Source organism: Lepisosteus oculatus, chromosome 9, assembly GCF_040954835.1.
Source record: "Lepisosteus oculatus isolate fLepOcu1 chromosome 9, fLepOcu1.hap2, whole genome shotgun sequence".
In the NCBI taxonomy this organism is placed as follows: domain Eukaryota; kingdom Metazoa; phylum Chordata; class Actinopteri; order Semionotiformes; family Lepisosteidae; genus Lepisosteus; species Lepisosteus oculatus.
Genome location: NC_090704.1, coordinates 29,476,385 through 29,497,414, shown reverse-complemented (window position 1 = coordinate 29,497,414; position 21,030 = coordinate 29,476,385). Strand labels below are relative to the sequence as shown.

General features: G+C 39.7%; 1 protein-coding gene across 1 annotated transcript in view; it reads left to right on the top strand.

Annotated features, from left to right (window-relative positions):
• Positions 1–376: 376 nt before the first annotated feature.
• frem1b (Fras1 related extracellular matrix 1b) overlaps positions 377–21,030 on the top strand; it is a 61,446-nt gene continuing 40,792 nt past the window's right edge. Inside the window, exons 1-11 of the mRNA XM_069194345.1 lie at positions 377–860; positions 3,526–4,029; positions 6,870–6,964; positions 7,133–7,437; positions 10,434–10,633; positions 11,426–11,749; positions 13,163–13,271; positions 14,632–14,763; positions 18,839–19,183; positions 19,765–19,907; positions 20,007–20,203. Of these exons, the coding sequence (XP_069050446.1) occupies positions 3,796–4,029; positions 6,870–6,964; positions 7,133–7,437; positions 10,434–10,633; positions 11,426–11,749; positions 13,163–13,271; positions 14,632–14,763; positions 18,839–19,183; positions 19,765–19,907; positions 20,007–20,203 (2,084 nt within the window). The 5' untranslated portion in view covers positions 377–860; positions 3,526–3,795. The remainder of the gene's footprint in view (positions 861–3,525; positions 4,030–6,869; positions 6,965–7,132; positions 7,438–10,433; positions 10,634–11,425; positions 11,750–13,162; positions 13,272–14,631; positions 14,764–18,838; positions 19,184–19,764; positions 19,908–20,006; positions 20,204–21,030) is intronic.

The following is a 21,030-nucleotide window of genomic DNA, read 5'->3' as shown; positions in this document are numbered from 1 at the left end:
AAACTTTTTAAGTTCAATTAGATTTTGCTTTTAGAAAAAAAAACATTGAAACCCCCTGCAGACGCAACCTACTGTACTGACAGCTCATCAGCACTGTTGTGACTCTTCACCACAGCGAGGCTGCAGAAGTGCTGGTGGACATGAAAGGAGGCAGCCAAAGGTGACGAGTGCAGTTCTCCACAATGAGCTGAAAAGAGCCTCCCAGTGGGGGTGATTTATGTCTTTTGTCCTTCAGGTCACCTCAGGGCATTTTGGAAGGTAATGTCTGTTGGATCACTTGTGTATGTGTGCATGAGAGAGAGGGTGTGTGTGTGTGCCCCCACAAGCCCTTTATGTTTTCTTTTTCTAGTACAACACCCTTTTCCCATCACTCCAACTAGGGGATACTACAAAACTCACCGCTTCTCTGCCACACACAGGTCTGCTGCAGGACTTTTTCTTTGTCCTTTGAGAATACGTATCTAATAGCAACCACCAAGTTTTTTTTTTTTCCTTTTGGTTTCCACATGGAATCTGCTTTGGGGTGTGTGGGAATTGCCATCTTTGGGGAATACGGAACATCTGTGGTTGTGAGCACAGGAGAGCGATAGAGAGCTCTTGATCTGTTCAGCACATTTCCTGTGTTGTGAGGATAAGAATTTTCTTCTTTTTTTTTTCCTTTCAGTCACTTTTTCTTAAAGCTGGTGCGGGGGGCAGAAACTGAGCGCTGGAACTTTACTTTTCTTTTGTCGCCTTGTTTGTGTTCAGAGGTGCTGGGGGGTGCGTACCCATTTCTAGTTTCAAAAGGGACACACTGGCAGAACGCAGTTCTAAATCGTCGCCACTGCTGAGGAAAAGGCCGAGCAGGACTCCAGCTGCAGGTATGAGACAAGAACTCGGCTCACGTCAGCTGTGTACTTTTGGCAGCAAACCTCTGCACAGCGTCTTTTCCAAAAGAACATTGTGTCCAAAAACCTTTTAAAAGCTGGCAGTCATCTAATTGCTGTTTCTTCAATGTCTTAATTTTAAGGATAATAACAAGCCAAAGGTGTTTGCTTGCAGAGTAGGCTTTTTGAGGTCTATGTTTCCAGTAATTATGAGGAAGAAATTTAAAATACCTCTAAGAAACAGTTGCATAAAAATGTAAGGAGGAGGCAGACAATAACAGTGAGGTGTAAGACTATTTAAGGAATCGTTACCAAAAACTGATTCTCTACAATTTGTAGTAATTTATGTTTAAGCAAAAAATCTGTGGTACATGGAAAGAAAGTTTTTTTTTCTGTTTGGTCAAGATATGTTTAATTCTAAATCATCAAATTCACAATTGCTTAAATTGATTATGTTAATAAATTAGGATTTGGCCTCACTACTCAAAAGCAGTTTATGTAGTATATACTGTATTATGTATTATGGGAACAAATATTAATTACTACTTGCCATAGGGGCTGAACTGTCTAAAGAGACTTTTAATTCTGTCTTTTGCATATAAAACGTCAGCTACTGTAGCCACCTTAGATCATTGTTATACCTTTATTAGAGCTGGCCAAGGTGTCATAGTTAACTTTTGCCAGGTAAAGTTGTAAGAACTCACTTATATTCATTACCACAATTCATCCATCCTTATAAGTATATTATATTCTGTCTCTAAGGATAAAAACGCTTTTTTCCCTTCTAACAGCTACAGTTTTTGCTGCACTTGCTGGAGTAGTGTAATAATCATTATTCTTGAGAACGGACAAAATATTGTTTACTTGGGGACTTATTAAGTTCTTTCCAATAAAGAAGATATTTTTTTACTCATACAGTATTGGACTTTAAACGTACAAAAAAAATATAAAAATAACAAAGAATACCCGAAAGAAGAGGCCATTGGGCATATCCAGCTCTTGTAGTTGATATTATCTAATTAATCTACTCATCTCATCCAGCCTACCAGTGATCTGCTGAAACAAACCAGTGCATCAGATTCAGCAGCATAGCAGAGCATTTTCTTCTAGACACCCACAAGACAAGAAATGTGGTCAGCATTTGGACAGAGTGAGGACCCTAATTCCAGCCCCTATAGATGATTCCAGGGCAAGAGTGATAACCTGTATTTAACAGATAGAAATCAAATGCTACCTGTATGCTGAACACTGTTAACTTAAATATTTCATTGTAAACAGGGTGTTAAGCTACACATTTCCAGAAACAAATAGAAAAAAAGATGGATTTTAAAGATTAGTTAGCAATTTGTTATTTAAATAAATGTTTCGGTGACCACATTATGATTAATGAGTAACAGTTAAACACATTAAACTATATGTTGTTTTTTGTTTGCCTTAACTAATGCGGAAGCTTATAGAATGTCTTGATATTCTGATGTCAGCCATTCACAGCAGGTAAGAGCTGACTTACAAAAAGCTACTGTAGGAGTTCTTACACATTCAACTTCCAACAATGTACGAACTACAAGTTAACTCCTTTAGTTAGCAAAGATAGATTTTTGTGTTTTGTGAGCTGTGCATTGAGCAGCATTACCTGATGATTAGAGCAACAAAGTAGTGTTAATAAAGCTCCTTCATGTTTGTTCTCATTTCTCCTGCTATTCCTCCCCCGGATTTCACTTTGGAAACCTGGTTTAATAGATATTTTCACATTGGCCGCCTGCTAAGGTGGTTTGTCTCTCACGTGGGGAAGCTCAGTGGCGCAGACCTAATGTCGGTCCAGATATGATGTGTCACGTCAACTTCTATTTGCATTCTGCTTTGATGAGTCACACGATGCCTTCAACCCATGGTCAGGCTTTTGTATTTAACTTTTTCCTTTCATGGAAAATACAAAAAACATACTGTACAGTACAATGGCGGCGGTCCTACCCTGTCATCACTTCAGAATATCAGAATTAAAGAAATCAAAATCAGTATAGCAGCTGTGTATGAAGTATGTGGGTAAAGCAACACTTTTAAGTGACAGCTTGCTTAACACACAGGGGAAAGACATGTATCTCTTTTCACAGGTGATCTTACTTTTTTGTCACAGGGAAGACTTGGGATAGAAAGAATGCCCATATAATTAAAAAAAGACTTCTATAGTAACTATCAAAAGCTACATTAATATATGTCCATACAGTACACACTAATTTAAGTGCAATTGCAGATATCCATAGAATGAGAAAAGGAATGCAATAGGCTAAAACAATTCTTCTTATATAAAATCCCAAAAATTTCCTGCTGGGACCCCGAGCGCAACAATCTTTACAGTCTTTTCCAGCAATGACTGTAGGGCAACAATATTGACTCACATTCCATGGGATATTTTGAGACTACAAGCATTAAACTTTTTGCTCCAGTAAATGGAGTACTATTTGTTAACTACTTTGTGTAGTATGAACACCAAATTCAAGTGTCTAGAATATTTCAGTGGATGACATCTATACTCACGAGAGCCACTGAATTATTGTGCTTTAGTCAGAGAGGTGGTGAAAGCCATTTTGATTTAAATGTGTTTTCTTAAGCCAATGCATTCAGCTGGATGTTATCGCCCCTTGTGTGTTCTGTCTTCCAGGCAACAGCAGAGGTCAAGCCTTGAGCTGGTAATTGGAGGATATCAGCCTCTGGAAAAGCCAAAGAGGTTGACAATGCAAGAATAGTCTTCTATGGTGCCTTTAAGGTGAAATAAGACAAAAACAAAAACTGGAGATATTACTTTCTGGTGACCTTCCAAAGCTACGTTACACTTCCTAAACAGAAGACAGTATCCTCTGGTGGAAGCACATCATCTGGCCATCCTCAGCTCTATCATTACGGGATTTCTAGTGTCTAGTGGAATCTAGACATGAAGACAGTTGTCTTCTTAGGGCTGGCATTCATTGTGTGGTCTGTCCCTTTGACTGCAATGGCCCAAGGCCTCATTCGACGGAATTCAGGGGTCCAGGTGGGCAGAGGGCAGGCAGTGTATGTGACAGACAAGGAGCTGCAGTTCAACATCCCCAAACATCTGGACACCTGCAAGGTGGAGGTTGTGCTGAATGAGCCAATAACCCAGAGAGCTGGGAGGCTGACTCCTCAGGTGAGTCTTCATTACCAATATTGCTAATACTGTACTTCAGGAGCAGTGTTAATACTAAAACACCCAAACACACAATATTCATTCAAAGGTAGCTTGGGGCCTGAAAAGGTTGTTCTCTGGTTTTCGGGTCTTTGAAAATTGCTCCCCCCACCAAGTCTAATGAGTGAAAATTAACACTTTATTGAGCTCTAGAAGGCTGTCCTTAAGCTTACTTCACCTTATACCTGTTTAAGGCACAGCAATAAGATACAGCATATTAAAAGTACAGTCACTCCAAGCAGTGAAACGTAGGTTCTTGCATGACCACTTAGACCATTATGATTTTACTATGTGATTTCCAGCATTTTACTGATTGTGCCTTTAAAATTTCCTGACGATATAATTCTACAAATTTAAAGCTTCAGATCTGCCGTGAATCAGCAAAGAGCTCTTTTTTCCCCACCGCTGAAATATAATGGAAAGACATGACATTGATATGGAGTGAGTAAAAAGGGTAGCATGAAGAGTAGCATTTCAACTGAAGTGAAAAGTTTGAAAGTATGAATGCTGCAGCTAAGTGTTTAACCATCCTATTCTTTATTATGTCCAAACTTTATTCTTTATTATTAGCATTAGTATGCTTCAAAATATGGTGGTTTCATTTGTTGCTGGGAGTGAAATCTTCCCTGCCAGAATAATGCATTCTGTAAGTAATATTTGACTTGAGATAACAGGAAAAGCAGTTTCAGATTAACTGGATGGTAGATAGGGTGACATTGTGGCGCATTGGTTAACTTTGCTGCTTCACAGTTCTACGGCCCTGGGTTCAGTTCAGTTAACCCTGCAGCTCACAACTGGCAACCCACTGAAGCTCAACAGCTGTGGATGGGAGACCTCCTGGAAAAGCTAAGGTTGCTGCTGGAAGAGGTGTTAGTGGGGCCAGCAGGAGGTGCTCACCCTGCAGTCTATGTGGGTCCTAATGCCCCAGTGGTGATGGGGACACTATACTGTAAAATGAAGCTTTACAGCACTTCAGATGGGATGTAAAACCGAGGTCCAGACTCTTTGTGGTCATAAAAAATTCCAGGGCATTTCTAGAAAAGAGTAGGTTTACTCCAGTGTCCTGGCCAAATTTCACATTGGCCTTTACCAATCATGGCATCCTAATAATCCCCATCTATGAATTGGCTTCATCACACTGTTCTCCTCCCCACTGATAGCAGATGTGTGGTGAGAACACTGTGCACACTATTACTGCACATTGGTGGTGGTGGAGGGGAGTCCCCATTACCTGTAAAGCACTTTGAATGGAGTGTCCAGAAAAGTGCTACAGTATATAAGTGTAAGGAATTATTATTGTCATGTCATTTGCCAAACCGCTTACATATACAGTGTCGCGGGAAGCCGGAGCCTACCCGGCAAGCAACTAGTGCAAGGCAGGGTACCTGCTGGATGGGGTGCCAGTCCATCACAGGGCAAGGAATTACTATTATTCTCATTATGTTTGAGATCTCCCCCCCCCCCAAGATTTTCAATAATATTCAAATCTGGGGACTGTGAAGGTAATTCAAAAAAACTTTAATCTTTTGTAAGTACGTCATGGTTGATTTTGAGATATGCTTTGGATCATTGTCTTGCTGAATTATCCAACCTCTTTTCAATTTCTTCACTGACTCTGAGACATTAGCTTCTAGGATAGGTTCATATTAATTGAATCCATTATTTTTTCCACCCACACAATATTTCCTGTGCCATTGGCTGCCACACAATCCTGAAGCATAATAGATCCATCCCTGTGTGTAACTGTTGGCAAGGTGTACTGTATATCTTCTTCAAACGCTTCACCTGTTTTTCTTTAAATGTATATTTAACGTAGATAATCGTGGTTGTGGCCAAAAAGTTTGATTTTTGTTTCATCAGTCCACAGCACTTTGCTGCAAAAGTTTCTGTCTTATCGAAATATTGTTTTGCATACTTTAGATATCGCCTTTTGTTATGAAGTTGTACGAAAGATTTCCTTTTGACAGCTCTTCCATGCAAATCATTTTTGTGTAAGCAACACTGCATTGTGGGCCTATGGACCACTACTCTGGTGTCAGCTTAGCCTTTCTGCAGGTCCTTTGCAGTGATATACTGTACAGTAATGGTTCTGCTTTGCATATCTGATCAGTTTACGAGTAGTTCTACCACAGAAGGGGTCTACCAGATCTTGCTTTGACATCAACCGTTGCCCTTAACTTCTATTTCTTGATTATGTTTCGGAAATTCCAAGCTAAAAGTATTTAAATATCTTTTTATAGCCTTCCTTTGCTTTGTAAGGCTCAATTATTTTTATTTTCAATCAGCTGCTTAGAGGAGCCTATGGTTGTTGAGAGTAGGCACAACATCCTGAGAGGTTAGGAGGGTCAGTGTATGTATTCAACTATGTATTGTCTACATCTGGCTTAATTTAAAGCCTAACAAGTCAATCGATTATTTTTTTACAATCTGTTAAATTAGAAAAATAAATAGTACTTGTGCATTTAAATGTGCAGAAATATGTCATGTTTACGTTTGTGCTCTGCAGAGGTCGTGTTAACTTCTTCTCGCTTATAGGTTCTGTGAAACGTGCAATTTGACCAGAGGTGCCCAAACGCTTGTATACTGTAGAACTGCATTCTCCTTTGTGCCTGTTGCTTGCTATGATAGATCCTGGCTCCCCCATGTCCCGGAATTGGATTAAGCAGTACAAAAAAGGATCGTAGATAAAACATGACAATTTGTTATGAGGCATTCAAAGCAATGCATTGATTGCTAGGATTTACTTGTTGCGTTTCATTTCCTTCTCCACTGGCCACCTGTCTTACTATGCTGCCTGTTAGGTGTTTGACTGCCATTTCTTACCCAATGAAGTGCGGTACATCCACAATGGCTCTCCGCTGCTGGAGGAGGACAGCGTCATGTTACGAGTCTACAGGTGGGTCACGTCTCTATTTACGTTATGATGTCTGTATTCAGGGTGCACAAGGTTAAAAAAAATAAATCTTTTCTGATTGAATGAACACAGTTTCAGACTAGAATAGTCAGGTAATCTGCATAGTGCTAGCGGGAGTTTGAGTAACTGGACCTGTTTTTCATGTCCAAGGTTTGCTGAGTCAGAGACCACCATGGACTCATTTCTGTTGAAGGTGAGAGTGGTTGAACCCAATAGCAGTCTCATCCAGCTTGGAAAGTTTCCTTTGGAAGTACCTGAATTCTACGGCGTGTCGAACCCCTTGGACAGTCAGGTGGCAACCTTCCGGCACGTTCCGGATACCATCTGCACCGTGAGGTTAATAACGTCTGAGACCAATGTTCCAGCTCAGGGACAGCTCGTCACTGAGGATTCAGCCAAGACAAGCAAAGAGGATGTGGTATCACCTTCTGGTCAGAGCCAGGCACTCAGGAGAGGTGAGACGTATCTATTATGCTGAACCTAGATTTGCTTGGTTTAAAGGCATTCTTGTGTAGCATCACTTCTTTATTATTTTAGTATACAGGTGAAAAATCTGAGTAATTTTATCAGCTAGATAGCTGACGTGACTGCAAGCCTCTAATTTCAAGAAGGTTATAGTTAGTTCTGCTTTGTGTATATCCCTACATTTAAAAAAGTAACATGTGCTGCTCTTCCTGAACTTTTTGGACTTACAAACATAGTCAGTGAGAAAACAGTCTTGTGCAGTCAAATACATATTTATACAACCTTGAACCACTGCTATTAAGTTAAAATTTATTTTCTTTCAAGGGTGGCCATTCTTTGCTGAAATGTAACTACATACATTTCTAATGAAAATACACTCCCCTTGTTTGCAGTGACAGCTGCAGATGCTTTTGCAAATGGTTCATATTTTCATTACAGTACATAGCTGCAGTGACAAAATAATCCTGTGTCTTCACTGTTTCCATCTTTTAAACTAGGCTTTATGCCAATGTTTGAACAACTATGTCCATGTTTCATGAAAAAATCATAAAAAATGTTTCCAATGAAAATGGTCTGTCTGTTTTGTTATTACAGCAGAAATAAATCAAGCACTTTAACAAAATTTCAAAACCCTCAAGGCATTGATAAAGTCATCTCAGTTAAAATTCCTCAGAATGAACATTGAAATGCAGAAGGCACAATGGTACAAGTTACCCAACCATGTTGTTGAAGCCAATACCACTGCTTCTTCGAAGAACTGACTGGACAAAATCCTTGGATTCATTAACTGCTAACTACCAAACAAGCTACAGTAGATGGGCCGAATAACCTCCTTACATCTGTAATTGTTCTTATGTTCTTACTTTTGACCCCTACATCCACCCATTATGAGAGTATACAGCTTATCTTGTGAGGGTCCAGGCAAGATGGAAATTTCTAATAGCACACAATGCAAGGCTGAACTGAGAGCACATAGCTGCTCTCCTCTGGATTGGACACCAATGTATCACAGGGCCATGGTGCAGGACAGCACGTTTGTGGAAAGAACCTGTAGCACCCCTCAAAAACATTAAAACTCCACACTGACAAAGGCCTGCGTTGGGAATCAAACCTGGGTCCCTGCAGCCTGTGAGGTGGTTGAGGTGCAACTCATTCCAACACACCAGTATCCCAAAGAAAACCCCTATTGTGTTTTCCATGGTATAAAGAGATTTGGTGTGAAACTGTAATTAAATTATGCTTTAATAAGGATTAGTGTTGTGCTTTTAAGGATTCATTCAACCTTCTTTTCTCCTTTCTACCTCCACTGGATTTGTCTTATACCTACCAAAAGCCTACCTGTCTTCTGTTTCTGTGGATCGTGGTCTGCCTCCCATAATGTTTCATTTGCAGTTCACATGCAGAAGTGGAATACTAGCTAAATATTGTATTTCTTTCTCGAGGGTCAGAATAACTCGCTTGCTGAGCACTATTTTCATTCAGGTTCTCAGACTCAAGAAACAGTAGATCATTGCCCAGTATTTCAGCTGCAGATTTTTTCCAATTTCATAATGTCTCCTGTGTGCCAGTCAGTTGCCTAAACAGTGTTTACCTGTCAGATGGAAACGAATTGAGCATTCTATTAGAGAAGACTAATTTAAGTTTAATGAAGAGTAACAGAGATAAAGTGCCAGCAAAATATGTTGACTATTATAAATGTCTTTTCTAATAGACATTAAGCCTTTGCATAAAACTGCTGCATTGCTTTCTTTGTAGGATTTTCTTTGCAGGATTGGCTGCAATTTTCAAGTTTCAGGTTCCAAAAAAAAGCACCAGTGACTACATTTTAAATGTGTATTTGATTTTTAAGGGAGAAAGAGTGATGGTTTTCATACTGTGCTTTTGATCACCCTTCACATGAAATAAATGTCTCTAACAATACTGGTGACATGATGCAATATACAGTATGTAGATTCTGTACAAATATATAGTAAAACCACTGATGGGATTTAGATGTTTTTACTTAACAGAACACACATAACCATTAAAAAAGGGCTGAACGTAGAAAAAGCAGGGAGTCAAAATGTGTTCACCTGTTCTACATATGTATTCATATTCTCTTTGTGTGGCAAGGAAATATTATAATTGGACCAGCTAATGATGGATCAATTTTAAAGGTTTGGTAATGCTTTCATGTGGTTACATTCTTTTAATGTGGTTGGACTTGGAAGTCTTCCCAGTGAAATTGTTTCAGTTCTCTTTGATATTTACATTGAACCCAAGATCAAAAAGACTGAAATTTGGTTGCACAGTACACATGTTGTAGCTGCTGTGGAACCATGACAAAACCTATGGGATTTCTTTATCAGTATTTCCTTGATTTATTTTTCATTCTATTTTACTAGTTAAACAGTTTTACTGCTGCTCTCTCTTGATTTGACAGACTTTCTGTGGTCTCACTCTTGTGTGATTTAATGGCTTAACTGTCCTCTAAACAAATGTTTGTCCTATAAACAAACTGAGCACTTATTTGAAACTAGTTGGATGTGTTATAAAGACATTCACATGTGGATAACCACAAGTTAATTACAGTATCCTGAAATACTATTAAGTCCTGTGAATCTTGTGTCTCATAGATTTTTCTCCTGGGTTCTAGTCTGACCTACAGTATGATGCCAGTTCACCAGGTTTCCTTCTGCCACTCAGACATACTGTATAGGTTAACTGGAGTCTATAAATGTCTATAAATTGCCCTTGTGTATGCACCTGCCCTGTGTTAGAGTGCTCTTCTTTACAGGGTGTAGTCAAAGCTTTTACTTCCTGGATAGGCTCTGGGTTGCTTCAGCTCTCAGCAGGAATAAGCAGGTTTCTGATAATGAATAGCAAGATAAAGTATTACTATTGTGGCTATGAATCATAGAAAAGCCACAAAACTGCACTGAAAAATATAACAATCTTCCATACATCTGTTTTTCATCTTTCCTTCCCAAAACACTTGTTGCTGTAGGTAGACAGACAGGACTGCTCTGCCCTGGCAACAAAGCCTGTCTGCCTGGCATCAAGGAAGTGCGTTTTCTGAAGGCCAACTGTGAAGACTTCCTGCAAATGGGATTGAAGTACCAGCACCTAAATCCACCATCTCCAGAAGTTGACTACATCCCTCTCCGTGTGGAGCTCCGAGACCAAGCCACCAGGGCCCTGCTGGAGGTAAAGATGGGAGTCCTGTGAATCTGCCTGTTTGACCTATGCACAGTTTACTAGCACTCTTGTCACAGGTGGAGCAGGGCTATTTAAGATCTGATCTGGCAGTGAAATGGGCTCCGTTATAGAATTTACAAAGAGCCTCCCAAGTCTCTAGTCCTCTAGCTCCCATCCACTTCTCTGTGGATTTCTGACCTCACTTTGTCTCTGCTTTGTTCCCAGACTTCCCCCATCCTCGTTACATTCTTCTGTGTTTACTCAGCTTTTGACCCTGCTTGTTCGCCTATGACTATGCCTTTGGATTCTCCCTGTGTTTCACTACAGTGTCTCCCCGGGACCATGAACCTTTCTTCATTAAGCTAGAACTCTGGACTGTGTTTTGCGTGTTCCTCTTGTCTGCTGTGCAGACTATTCTGCCTGTCCCCCTTGCCCGCTTTTGGATTTCATCTCATGACTCTCTGACTTCACTCCTACATAAGCAGCATAATATCAGGGCATTATGCTTCCTCACTTGCAAGTGTCTTTTTCACATCTCTGCTCTTGCAGTTGCTCACTGGCTTATCCTTCATTACCGGGAGGGGCAGGGGACAGATTCTCTCAGCCCCTTCCTTGTGGACAGGTCGTTGTTCTCCTCAGCCAAGTGAGTTACTGCTTTTAAAGCTCACTAATCTGAATCACGCCACTTTTCCTTCTTACTTAGGGTTTGACTGAATTATCAAACTGGAAATTCACCGTCTTAAAATGCAGTGCTTACACAACTAATGCATCTCCTGGTTTTCCTTTTTTTGACATGGCCAGACAGAGAGTTTTTGGATCCCAGTGGTGATCCGGGGTGCCATGCAGAACCAGCCTCCCCGAGCGGCCTTCATGTCCACATTCATCCTGGAGGTTGACCAGTTCATTCTCACTCCCATGACCACCGCCGCGCTGGATGCAGAGGATGACGAAACTCCGCAGTCCAGCCTGGTCTTCAATGTCACCAAGCCTCCTGCTGAAGGTTACATCACCCACCTCGATGATCACACCAAGCCCGTGACCTCCTTCAGCTGGCCAGACCTGAATGAGATGAAGATCGCCTACCAGCCACCCAACAGCAGTCACACAGACCGGAGGAACTACGAGGTAGAGTGGTATGAAGTGGGAGACCAAATGCATCAATCAAACCACTTAAGACAGTGGGGGTATTTACAACATCCTTAATGAACATGTACTGTAATAGGAAAACTGAGGGGAAATTTAAAATGACATTTTATACATATTTGACCAAAGATGTTTGTAAGCTTTTCAATTTGTGTAGAGTGACCTACAGTAAATGAAAGGAGAGATTGGTGTAGGTTTAATCTTGAGACAGAATACTGGAATAGCACATTCTTTATCAGTGTACAAGCAATACATACTGAAACTGTGTAGCAGTGAGTCACACTAGAATAGACAACTCTGGATTTATAACCAAAGGGTTGTGGGCTCAAGCCTTGGTTTGATGAATTGGCTCTTATCCCTAAATATTTTATATAAATATACTTTAATAACTGAAGAACACCCAAAGTATTTCCCTTGCTTAGAGGAAAATAATCACAGTGGTTGTTGTACTATTATCGCAACATCTGGGATCTGGAATATGGAGATGATAATACTGTACCTTACATCGTGGTGGAAAAAGGGGATTTAAACCCCTTAACTGCAGTCAGTCAGGGAAGGAAAGGAAAGAGTTGTATTTGAACTTGTCATAAATTACCTGTAGACGGAAGAGTTAAACCCAAACAGTGGTGAACTGTGAATTGTGATTTGTGAATTACCTTTGCAGCATTCTTGAAACCAACTTTTTCTTGTTCATTTTTGTTGCCAATTTTTTTGAACAAAAGGGTATCCTTGAAGCAATTTTTTCCTTTGAAAACTTTTGTTCTCCCAAATTTTCAAAATTTTTTAAATAACGTATTATTTCGATTACAGTTTTTCAGAATCCATTTTTTGCGGGTGTTCCTTGTCCAGTTGGGGCACTTTTTTTGTGACACTGCCCCCCTCAACCTTTGTTGGAGGACAACACCCTGACACTTGAGTGGGACAATGTTGTGCAGTACCCTTGAGCAAATTACTTCAATAATATAAACAATGGCATAAATGAATAGTGATTTTGATGATCGTTTCAGACAAACATATTAATAACTATAACAACACATCAGGTGATGAACAGTTATTACGAAAAGATTCATTGAGAGGAAGGGTCCAGGTGAAAAAAAACATCTAATAAAACCTTAAATAAGGCTCTTTCATATGAAGTCTGACCTTTCAGTCCATTGCGATTAAAATAAAAAACATGACAAATCAATTCCTCATCAAAAATGACATAAAGTGACTAAAGTAAGATCACTGAAATTAATTTTATTTATTTAAGCAGTTACCAAAGGGTGTTTTTTTATCAAATATTAAGGGCACTGAGCAGTTCACTATCTTTAAAAACTGAACACCCTGCCTTTATTGTGCTCTCTGGGCACAGGCTGGCAGCTTGACCAACACCTTTCTGCACTTTTTTTACAGGTTGAGTTTGAGGCCATTGATGGTTTCTTCACAAGGAGCCCTTCAATCATGGTTCACTTCTCGCTTCGAGTAGCAGAGACCAATGCCCCACGAGTCTCCTGGAATATGGGTACTGTAAATCACATGATCAAATGACAGGCACTTGGGTTCTATGACCACATAGACATAATTATTTGTACTACTCCCCCTTGCAAGTACTATACTGTAAGACCCTTTTTAATGGTACTAGCTGTTTGAACTATAATGGCAAAGGTTGAGGTGCTATTGCAATATAACGTGACGTACTGTACACATGCCTCTTCAGCTTCCTGACAGTTCTCTGCACTGTGGTGTTTTGCCACCTTTCCATAAAAACGCATAGTTTTTAGTTTATAGTGTAATTAGATATAAAGGCTTAAGAGTATATACTGAGCTCCTCTTTAAAACCTAATGTTCTCAAAGACTTATCCCACAATTCTTTAAAACGTTCCCACCTTTCTTTAAATAGCTGCATTGCCATATGTGTCATTTATTCAAGGTCCAGAGTTGAAACACATTTTGTGGAAGTGACACCAGTTATGAAAATAAATGTAGTATTGATATGCTGTAATAGCTTTTCCTGTTTGATACGGATCTCACTTCATTTCCTTTTCTCGTCTTTGTACTATTCAATTGCACTGTTTTCTTCACACTATGAACCCCACTCTGCAAGCAGAAGGGGAAAGTTCTCACTGACAGCAACACAAGCTCACAGCTTCCTGGTGAGGCCCTGGTGTCACTGTAACATACCCAGAGAAATCCAGTTAAACTGTCACTGTTGGCTGATCATGTAGTCCTGATATGAAGCAGGAGTCTCTTAACTATAGATCCCAATGTGTACTCTTACTAGCAGTCATTACCATTTAAACTCCTAGTGTGTTCAAGGAAGTTATTAACTGAAGTTCAGGATAAATAACCAGAAGTTAATCTCACCTAATCACCATCATTATGAAACTAGCTACTGCATATATACTGAACTCAAATGCCTCCCTTCGCATTCGTCTCAAGCATTACTCCTCCATCTTCACCTTGCAGCTACCGCTTGGTTCACTCAGTCTGAATGGGGTTTGAGTCTCCCCCGTCTGTGGCCAGGAAGCTACCCATTAACCAACCGAGTTAAGCCTATCTAACCAAATATTCCAAACATTCACAAAGCATTCAATTCTAGGATGTTGTTGGAGTTGTTTAGAACCCCAGTTCTGAAGTGCAGGAGGATTTAACCCCTTACAAGAACAAAAAAAACAAGTTATTTGTTTTATTTTTAAGCTGGTCATAACATCAGGCAGCAGAATAATCATTTATATCTCATATGAAACTATTGTATGGGATACACAAAGAAAGCTGCCTGTTATAGGCTCAGTACATTAAAATGTTTTGAGTCTCGTCAATGTTTTGTCAGTTTCTTGATGTAATAATTAACAAATGAAGTGAAGCTCTTTTAATTTCTCCAGGGCTGGATTTGTTAGAGGGTCAGTCGAGGCCAATTACCTGGGAGAACTTGCAAATTGTGGACAATGACAACATTAATGCTGTCTATCTGGTGGCTGTGGATGGACCTCTACATGGGCGCCTCAGTGTACGAGGTAAGGGGAGATCCTTTGTTGAGAGCTCTTTGTTAAACAGATTTAGAACTCTTTGTACTCTCCAGGTTGGGATTTGATTCCTCAAGCTCTCCTACTCTGCAATTATGTGAACGGGAAAGTTATGTTTTAGGAGTTTTGTAGTCAGAATAAATTGGTCTCTTTGAGGTGTCATTCTTCACCTTTACTCCAAGAATCTTTGACCAAAACTTCATGCAGACCTGTTACTGTTAAAGAGTGATAAAGATACTTCACTCTCACCTGAAAACATGTGATGTGCTAGCAGCCTAATGATGTGTCCTTGTAAGCAATATCTGTTATGCAGCTATAATACTGTACGTTTTAAAGTGTTGACTGTAAATGTGTGTAGATATACACATCCCATAGGCCTCTCTTAGAGGCACAGATCTCTGCTCCATGCACTATGCAGGGTGTGTTACCCCTGTGTTAGTGTCAGTACAAAACAGAGATTTTAATCGTGAAAAACTGACCTCTAAACTTTCAGATGAGGTAAGGTACTGTATAGTACAGCTACTTAAATTATGACAACTATGAGAGGCATACAAAGAACATTTTGCAACAACCCCTGTTGTTGCTTCTTCTGAATTTTGGCAGTGACCTTGACCTGCAAGCATGTGTCGGGGTATCTGCATGAGTGTTTTGACTTGCTTGCCATCAGTTATGTCTGCAGTTTATGAAACATATGCAAGGTGGCTGCGTATGTTTACTAATCAGGTGTAAAACATGTTGTCAGTGGTCTGCCAGGGGCCCTTTGCAAGACATTTTTTGGATGACGTCTGTTGTTCCACATCAGTGCACACCGCAGCCATGCTTTGTTTACAAAGCCCCTGAATGAAACAGATTGTTAAGACTTATGCCATTTGCACATGGGAAGATGCAAGATGTGCACTTTTTTTTTAGACCTGAGATGCTGAGAGACAAGGGGGTATTCTCATGTGGTTGATTGACAATGTTTCTTTTTTTTTTACTTGAAGTTACGTTTCTCATTTTGACAGTAAAATATCGTTTAATGCTGTCTGGAACATTTCACCAACATGAGAAGAATACGTGATCTAAATTGTTCTATTATACAAAGTACAGCCTGATGCGGAGTTTAAGAAAGACGTACTGATACATTCATTTTATTTATTATTAAAAAAAGCTTTGGTTAAATACAGGCTCTATTATTAAAAAACTTTAATGGTTAAATACAGAAAAATAACTCTGCCATTTTTTTAACTGACCATAAATATTCAATTCTTTGCTCAGAAAACTTTTTTTAAGGATATGATAGCATTTAAATCATTTTAAAACTATTGTGTGAATATTTTCTATTTTGTTCAGCTGAACAAATTCTAACAAATACACACAAACAGAAGAATAAAAATAGAAAGAGAAATAAGGAAGAGGATCGCAAGGGAGGAGAAAGCTAGGAAAGCAGATTCTGTAAAAGAAAGATCAAACAAAAGATCTGTCCTAGTAGTTTGTCCTAGTAGTTTGCAATACCCCCTGTTTGCAGTAGTACAATGTACTAAGTTGTGGCGATTTTTCATCTTAATGTGTTGTAAAGTTTACAAGCTCTTATTATTTTCCTGAGTAGGTGTCCTCAAGCCTTCCACCCCCAAATCATGTTTTACATCTAGTACGACCATCGTCAGTATGTTCTTCAATGCCAGATCCATTGGCACCACATTTCATTTAACTGCTCATTATGTTTTTCAAACTTGCTGGCATGTGACCGCATCAAAATATTTCAGTTTTGGCTTCAAGGAGCTTTTCTCTTAAAAAGACACCTGTGTGCTTATATCCTGGACAGATGAGGCCTGGCTACAAACACACTCAAGAGAACTTCAGTCAGACTGGGAATTGATACTCAGGCCCTGTAATGTTGAGACTCCTATGTTATGCGACTCTCCACTAGATGGTCCAATGCCTTTAGCCAAATGGAAATCTGTTGTTCCCTCCATAAAATGTCCTCTGAGTTGGGTACCTGCACTAAGCATATTTTGGGCCTGATGCCCATAGCCACCTTTGGGCCCAATTACCAAGTTTTCCATGGACTTGTAACTGTTTCCCTTGGTAAAGTTACTAATTAGGTTTACTGTGAGACCATTCATCTCTCAAGCTGTCTGATGACCTTAACCTTCTGTCTCCCTGGCACACAGTGGGGCCCACTCTCATATTGGGCTGAAATTCACTAGCTTGGGAAAGAGTCCATTACACCAATTGGGAGGACAGACTGGGGATAGTTAGCTGTTGCCTGTAGGCTACCACAAAACTTTTGTGTTTTGTTTCCAGCACAATTCCACAATTCAATTTCAAAAGCAAGTGCCCACTACATACAAAGCAATCTAGTTAATGCAGGTTTGACTGAGAATACAAAAAGACAGGATGCCATTTTTGAAACAAGTCTAACTGAGCAAATTCCATATTAATAAAACTGATATATAAAATGTTTTCTCTAATATCAATAGCTTTGCTGCTGTGCAGTACGATGTCTTAATTGATGTGCTAATTTTAACATACCTTAATCTCTACATTTAACATCACACCAGTAAAAATGTGTTTTTGCAACATAAATTATTTGAAAATGCCTCTTATATGAAAATTGCATTCAATTTAATAACTTTGTCATACAATTCTTGGAAGTCTGTTAATGGGATTACTGTATATTTCTTGGAATATACATTCTGTATGATCAGCCAAAAAAGAATGACATAATGGACAGAAAATGTACAACACTCCTAATAATATCTAATAAATACATTTCTGTGGAGGCCTTATGCATTTCACCTTAGTATTTTTCTATTTTGTCTTATTTTTTTTTTGTTAACACAGTTAGCTCTAATGAAGAATGTCTAGTGTTTTCCAGCTTTTAACAAAATTAACATAACAAAATTCCAGCCGAACATACAAAATTAAATAAAAAATGCAGAATTAAATATGGTCTTCCATTTGACATCATTGATTTTCTTAACACAGTTTTGTCAATTACATTTTGTGCAAATCAGATTAATTCTTTCTGTATTTTTGGCAATTTTCTTTTCAGTGATTTGAACACAGAATTACTTCATTACTGTTCAAGCAATGTGAGTTTCCCCCTTTCACTGAAGTCTATGAAGCAGATGTGTTGACAGGAGTACACTGTTATGCTACCAAGACCTCTCAATCCTGATCCTGTGTAGTTGCCTCTCCCCTTATCCATTCTAGCAGAGCACTTAATTACTTAGGTAAATTGGACCTTGATTGAAATATTTGATCAATTATTTGAACCACTTGTTGAATACAGCCTTCAGTTTAATAAAAACTGTATTATGTGAAATCCTAGCAAATAATTTAAAAGGAAGGACCCCATTCAGTCTGTCCTCAGATTATTTAGAAAGTGTTGCTCCTCTACAGCTGTTTAGGCTGCCCTTAGAAAGTTATCACCCTTACTCAGACACAGGTGCAAGTCACTCTTAATGGAATAATAAAATGGTAACTAAATTCTGTATGGGCCCAGTTATTTATTTTCAGGGTGCCTTTTCCTGAAATTACAGCAATTTATAACTATAAAGATTGAAACCAGGAACTGATGATAATCATTTTGAGCCAATTCAGAGACTTAAATCACTTCTGCACAGAAGAGAAAGCAGTGAAAGAAAGAATAGTGTATACAACAGAAGTAAATAATTGTAATGTAATATAACAGAAGAGTATACTGTATGATATTGAGTGTCAGCATGTGTAAGAGACAGGCAGAGAACGTGAGTTCACAGAACTGACAGCACCTTCAGATACAGCAGTGAACAGTTTCATCTCATTCTACAGACTGTTCCAGTCACTGGCACCGGCATATTGAAATGACTTGTGCCAGAAGCAGTGTTAATTTATAGCTTTGACCAATTATATAAATGCTGAAAAGGATGTAAGTTGGCTTTTTCAAGAAAAAAAAAGGTTAATTTAAACATTTCTGTGAAAATGTCTGTAAGAGCTTGGCAGACATGAAATCCCAACATTGAAAGGATCAGGAAATAAGGAACTCTAATACAACTCATCATCCACTGCCAGGTTTTCAGTCCTTCTTCTCTCCTATCAGGAGGAAAAGGGTTCATGTTCAAGGTGCAGGACATCAAGGATGGTGTGGTGAAGTACCACCATTCAGACAGCGACACCACCAAAGACTATATCGTCTTCCGCATCTCTGATGGGCGCCACAGCCTGAGACACAAGTTCCCCATCAACATCCTCCCCAAGGATGACACGCCACCCTTCCTCATCAACAATGTGGCCTTCGAGGTGGAGGAGGGCGGCACCGTGCTGGTAGAAGAGTACATGCTGCTGGCCTCCGACCTCGACTCTAGTGACGACTACATCCTCTACCAACTCACCAGCCTGCCTATGGCAGGAGAGGTCATCAAGAAGCTTTCTCCCCATCAGCCAGGCCAGTACACTGTGCTTTCTAATGACAGTCTTTAGCAACACAGTTAAAGAAAAAATAACTTGGCTCTCAATGTAGGCATTTTCTTGTCTGACACTTTTATTGGAAGTGTCTTACATTTATAAACTCATTCTGCTGGAGCAACATGTTCAAGTCTGACAGCAGTGCCCCTCCTGGGATTCAAGCCCACAACCAAAGACCCTCAATACACTGCAGTTTTTTCATTGCTTTGAACAGTGCCAAAGCCAGTAAGCTGTGACCTGTCTCATTTCCTTTTTTATACACCAATGCAGGAAGTAGTTAGCTAATCTGTGCCTCTGTACAAGGAATGCGTAAAGAACCAGAAGGACACAATCTATTATTTTTAAACTTTTTTGATCAATTTGTGCACTTGCAATTGGTACATTGAAAGCTTGGAAATATTCCTCATCGATACTGAAGGCTAAGAAACTTAATTTTGGAAGCATTTGGGATATATCTCAAAGATTCTGATGAATAGAAATAATATTTGAACAGAAATCTGGCCTATCTCCTGGAAAACATTTCTTTCTTGACCGTACAGTTTGTTTGTTTTTTACACACAGGTGTCCCAGTGAAGAGTTTTCTACAAAGAGACCTATTTCAGGGGTACATTTATTACCGACACCTGGGAGAGGAAGTTTTTGAGGACTCCTTTGAGTTCACTCTCTCCGACAGTCATCAGCCCCCCAATCTGTCCCACAAACATGTGAGTTATTTATTTTTTTACTATGGAAAGGTAAATATTTCTCCTTCACAGAATTCCCCATTTTCTTGATCCAAATGTTATTTTTTCCTCAACGACAAGACTGTGGTGATTCACATCTCCCCAGTGAAGGACCAGTTGCCTGTAGAAGTCTCCGGAAGTGTACGCGCAATAACAGTCAAGGAAACCGACATTGCCTCCATCACCAAGAGCCACCTGCACTTCAGGGACCTTGAGTCTCCGGACACTGACCTCATGTACTTGGTGACCAAGCCGTGCTTCTCTCCCACCACACCAGGGTATGCTGTGCTTCTTTACCAAGTCTTTTGGGAGTGCTAGTTATTTTTAAAGTTTGAAATTCTTACACAGCTGAGGAAAATAAAGTTAGTGTGCTTTTTGTGTGAGACCTTTTGGTCTGAGCTATATCATTTTGTACTTTTTAACACTGAAGGGATATATGGTACCTAATTTATCAAAGTCCTCCAATCAGTAGTGTGCACCCTTAAAGTGAAATATCATGGTAAAAGCAGATTAAAGTCTGGTAAAGCACAGATAAGTGCTTATGTAATGGTGAAATCTCCATGATTAGTTCCCTGGTATAGTATCTTAATTCCTTCAACGACTATGATCCTCATGACCTCAGAGAGGATAGAAAGGAGACCCCTCTGACCCTCACCTTCCTATAACAAGCCACAAAGTTACACAAATTCAGAGCCAATTGGAAGAGAGGCACCGCATCACTACAACACGGAAGCCAGAGAGGGTGCCGTGTTTGGTGAGATCCAAAAGAGCCCTGACCGATTATTACTCTCCTACGTCAGCTATGCTCAGCCAGTTGTGTACAACAGCCTGGCTTGCAACATGAACCAGACACAGACCCACAACACTTGGATTGGAGCACTCTGCCTAAACTCAGGAGTCTGCCTTTGCCATTTGAGTCATTTGTGAGGCACAGAAGCACTCTTTACACAAAGAGTTGTGGGATCTGGAAAAGGCTTCCCAGCCACATGGTTGAAGCCCAAACTCCAGGCTTCTTCAAGAAACAGCTGGATACAATTTTCAGATTGATTTACATTTGCAAGATGGGTCCAATGACCAAGTGTCATATGTGTCAAAACACTTATTT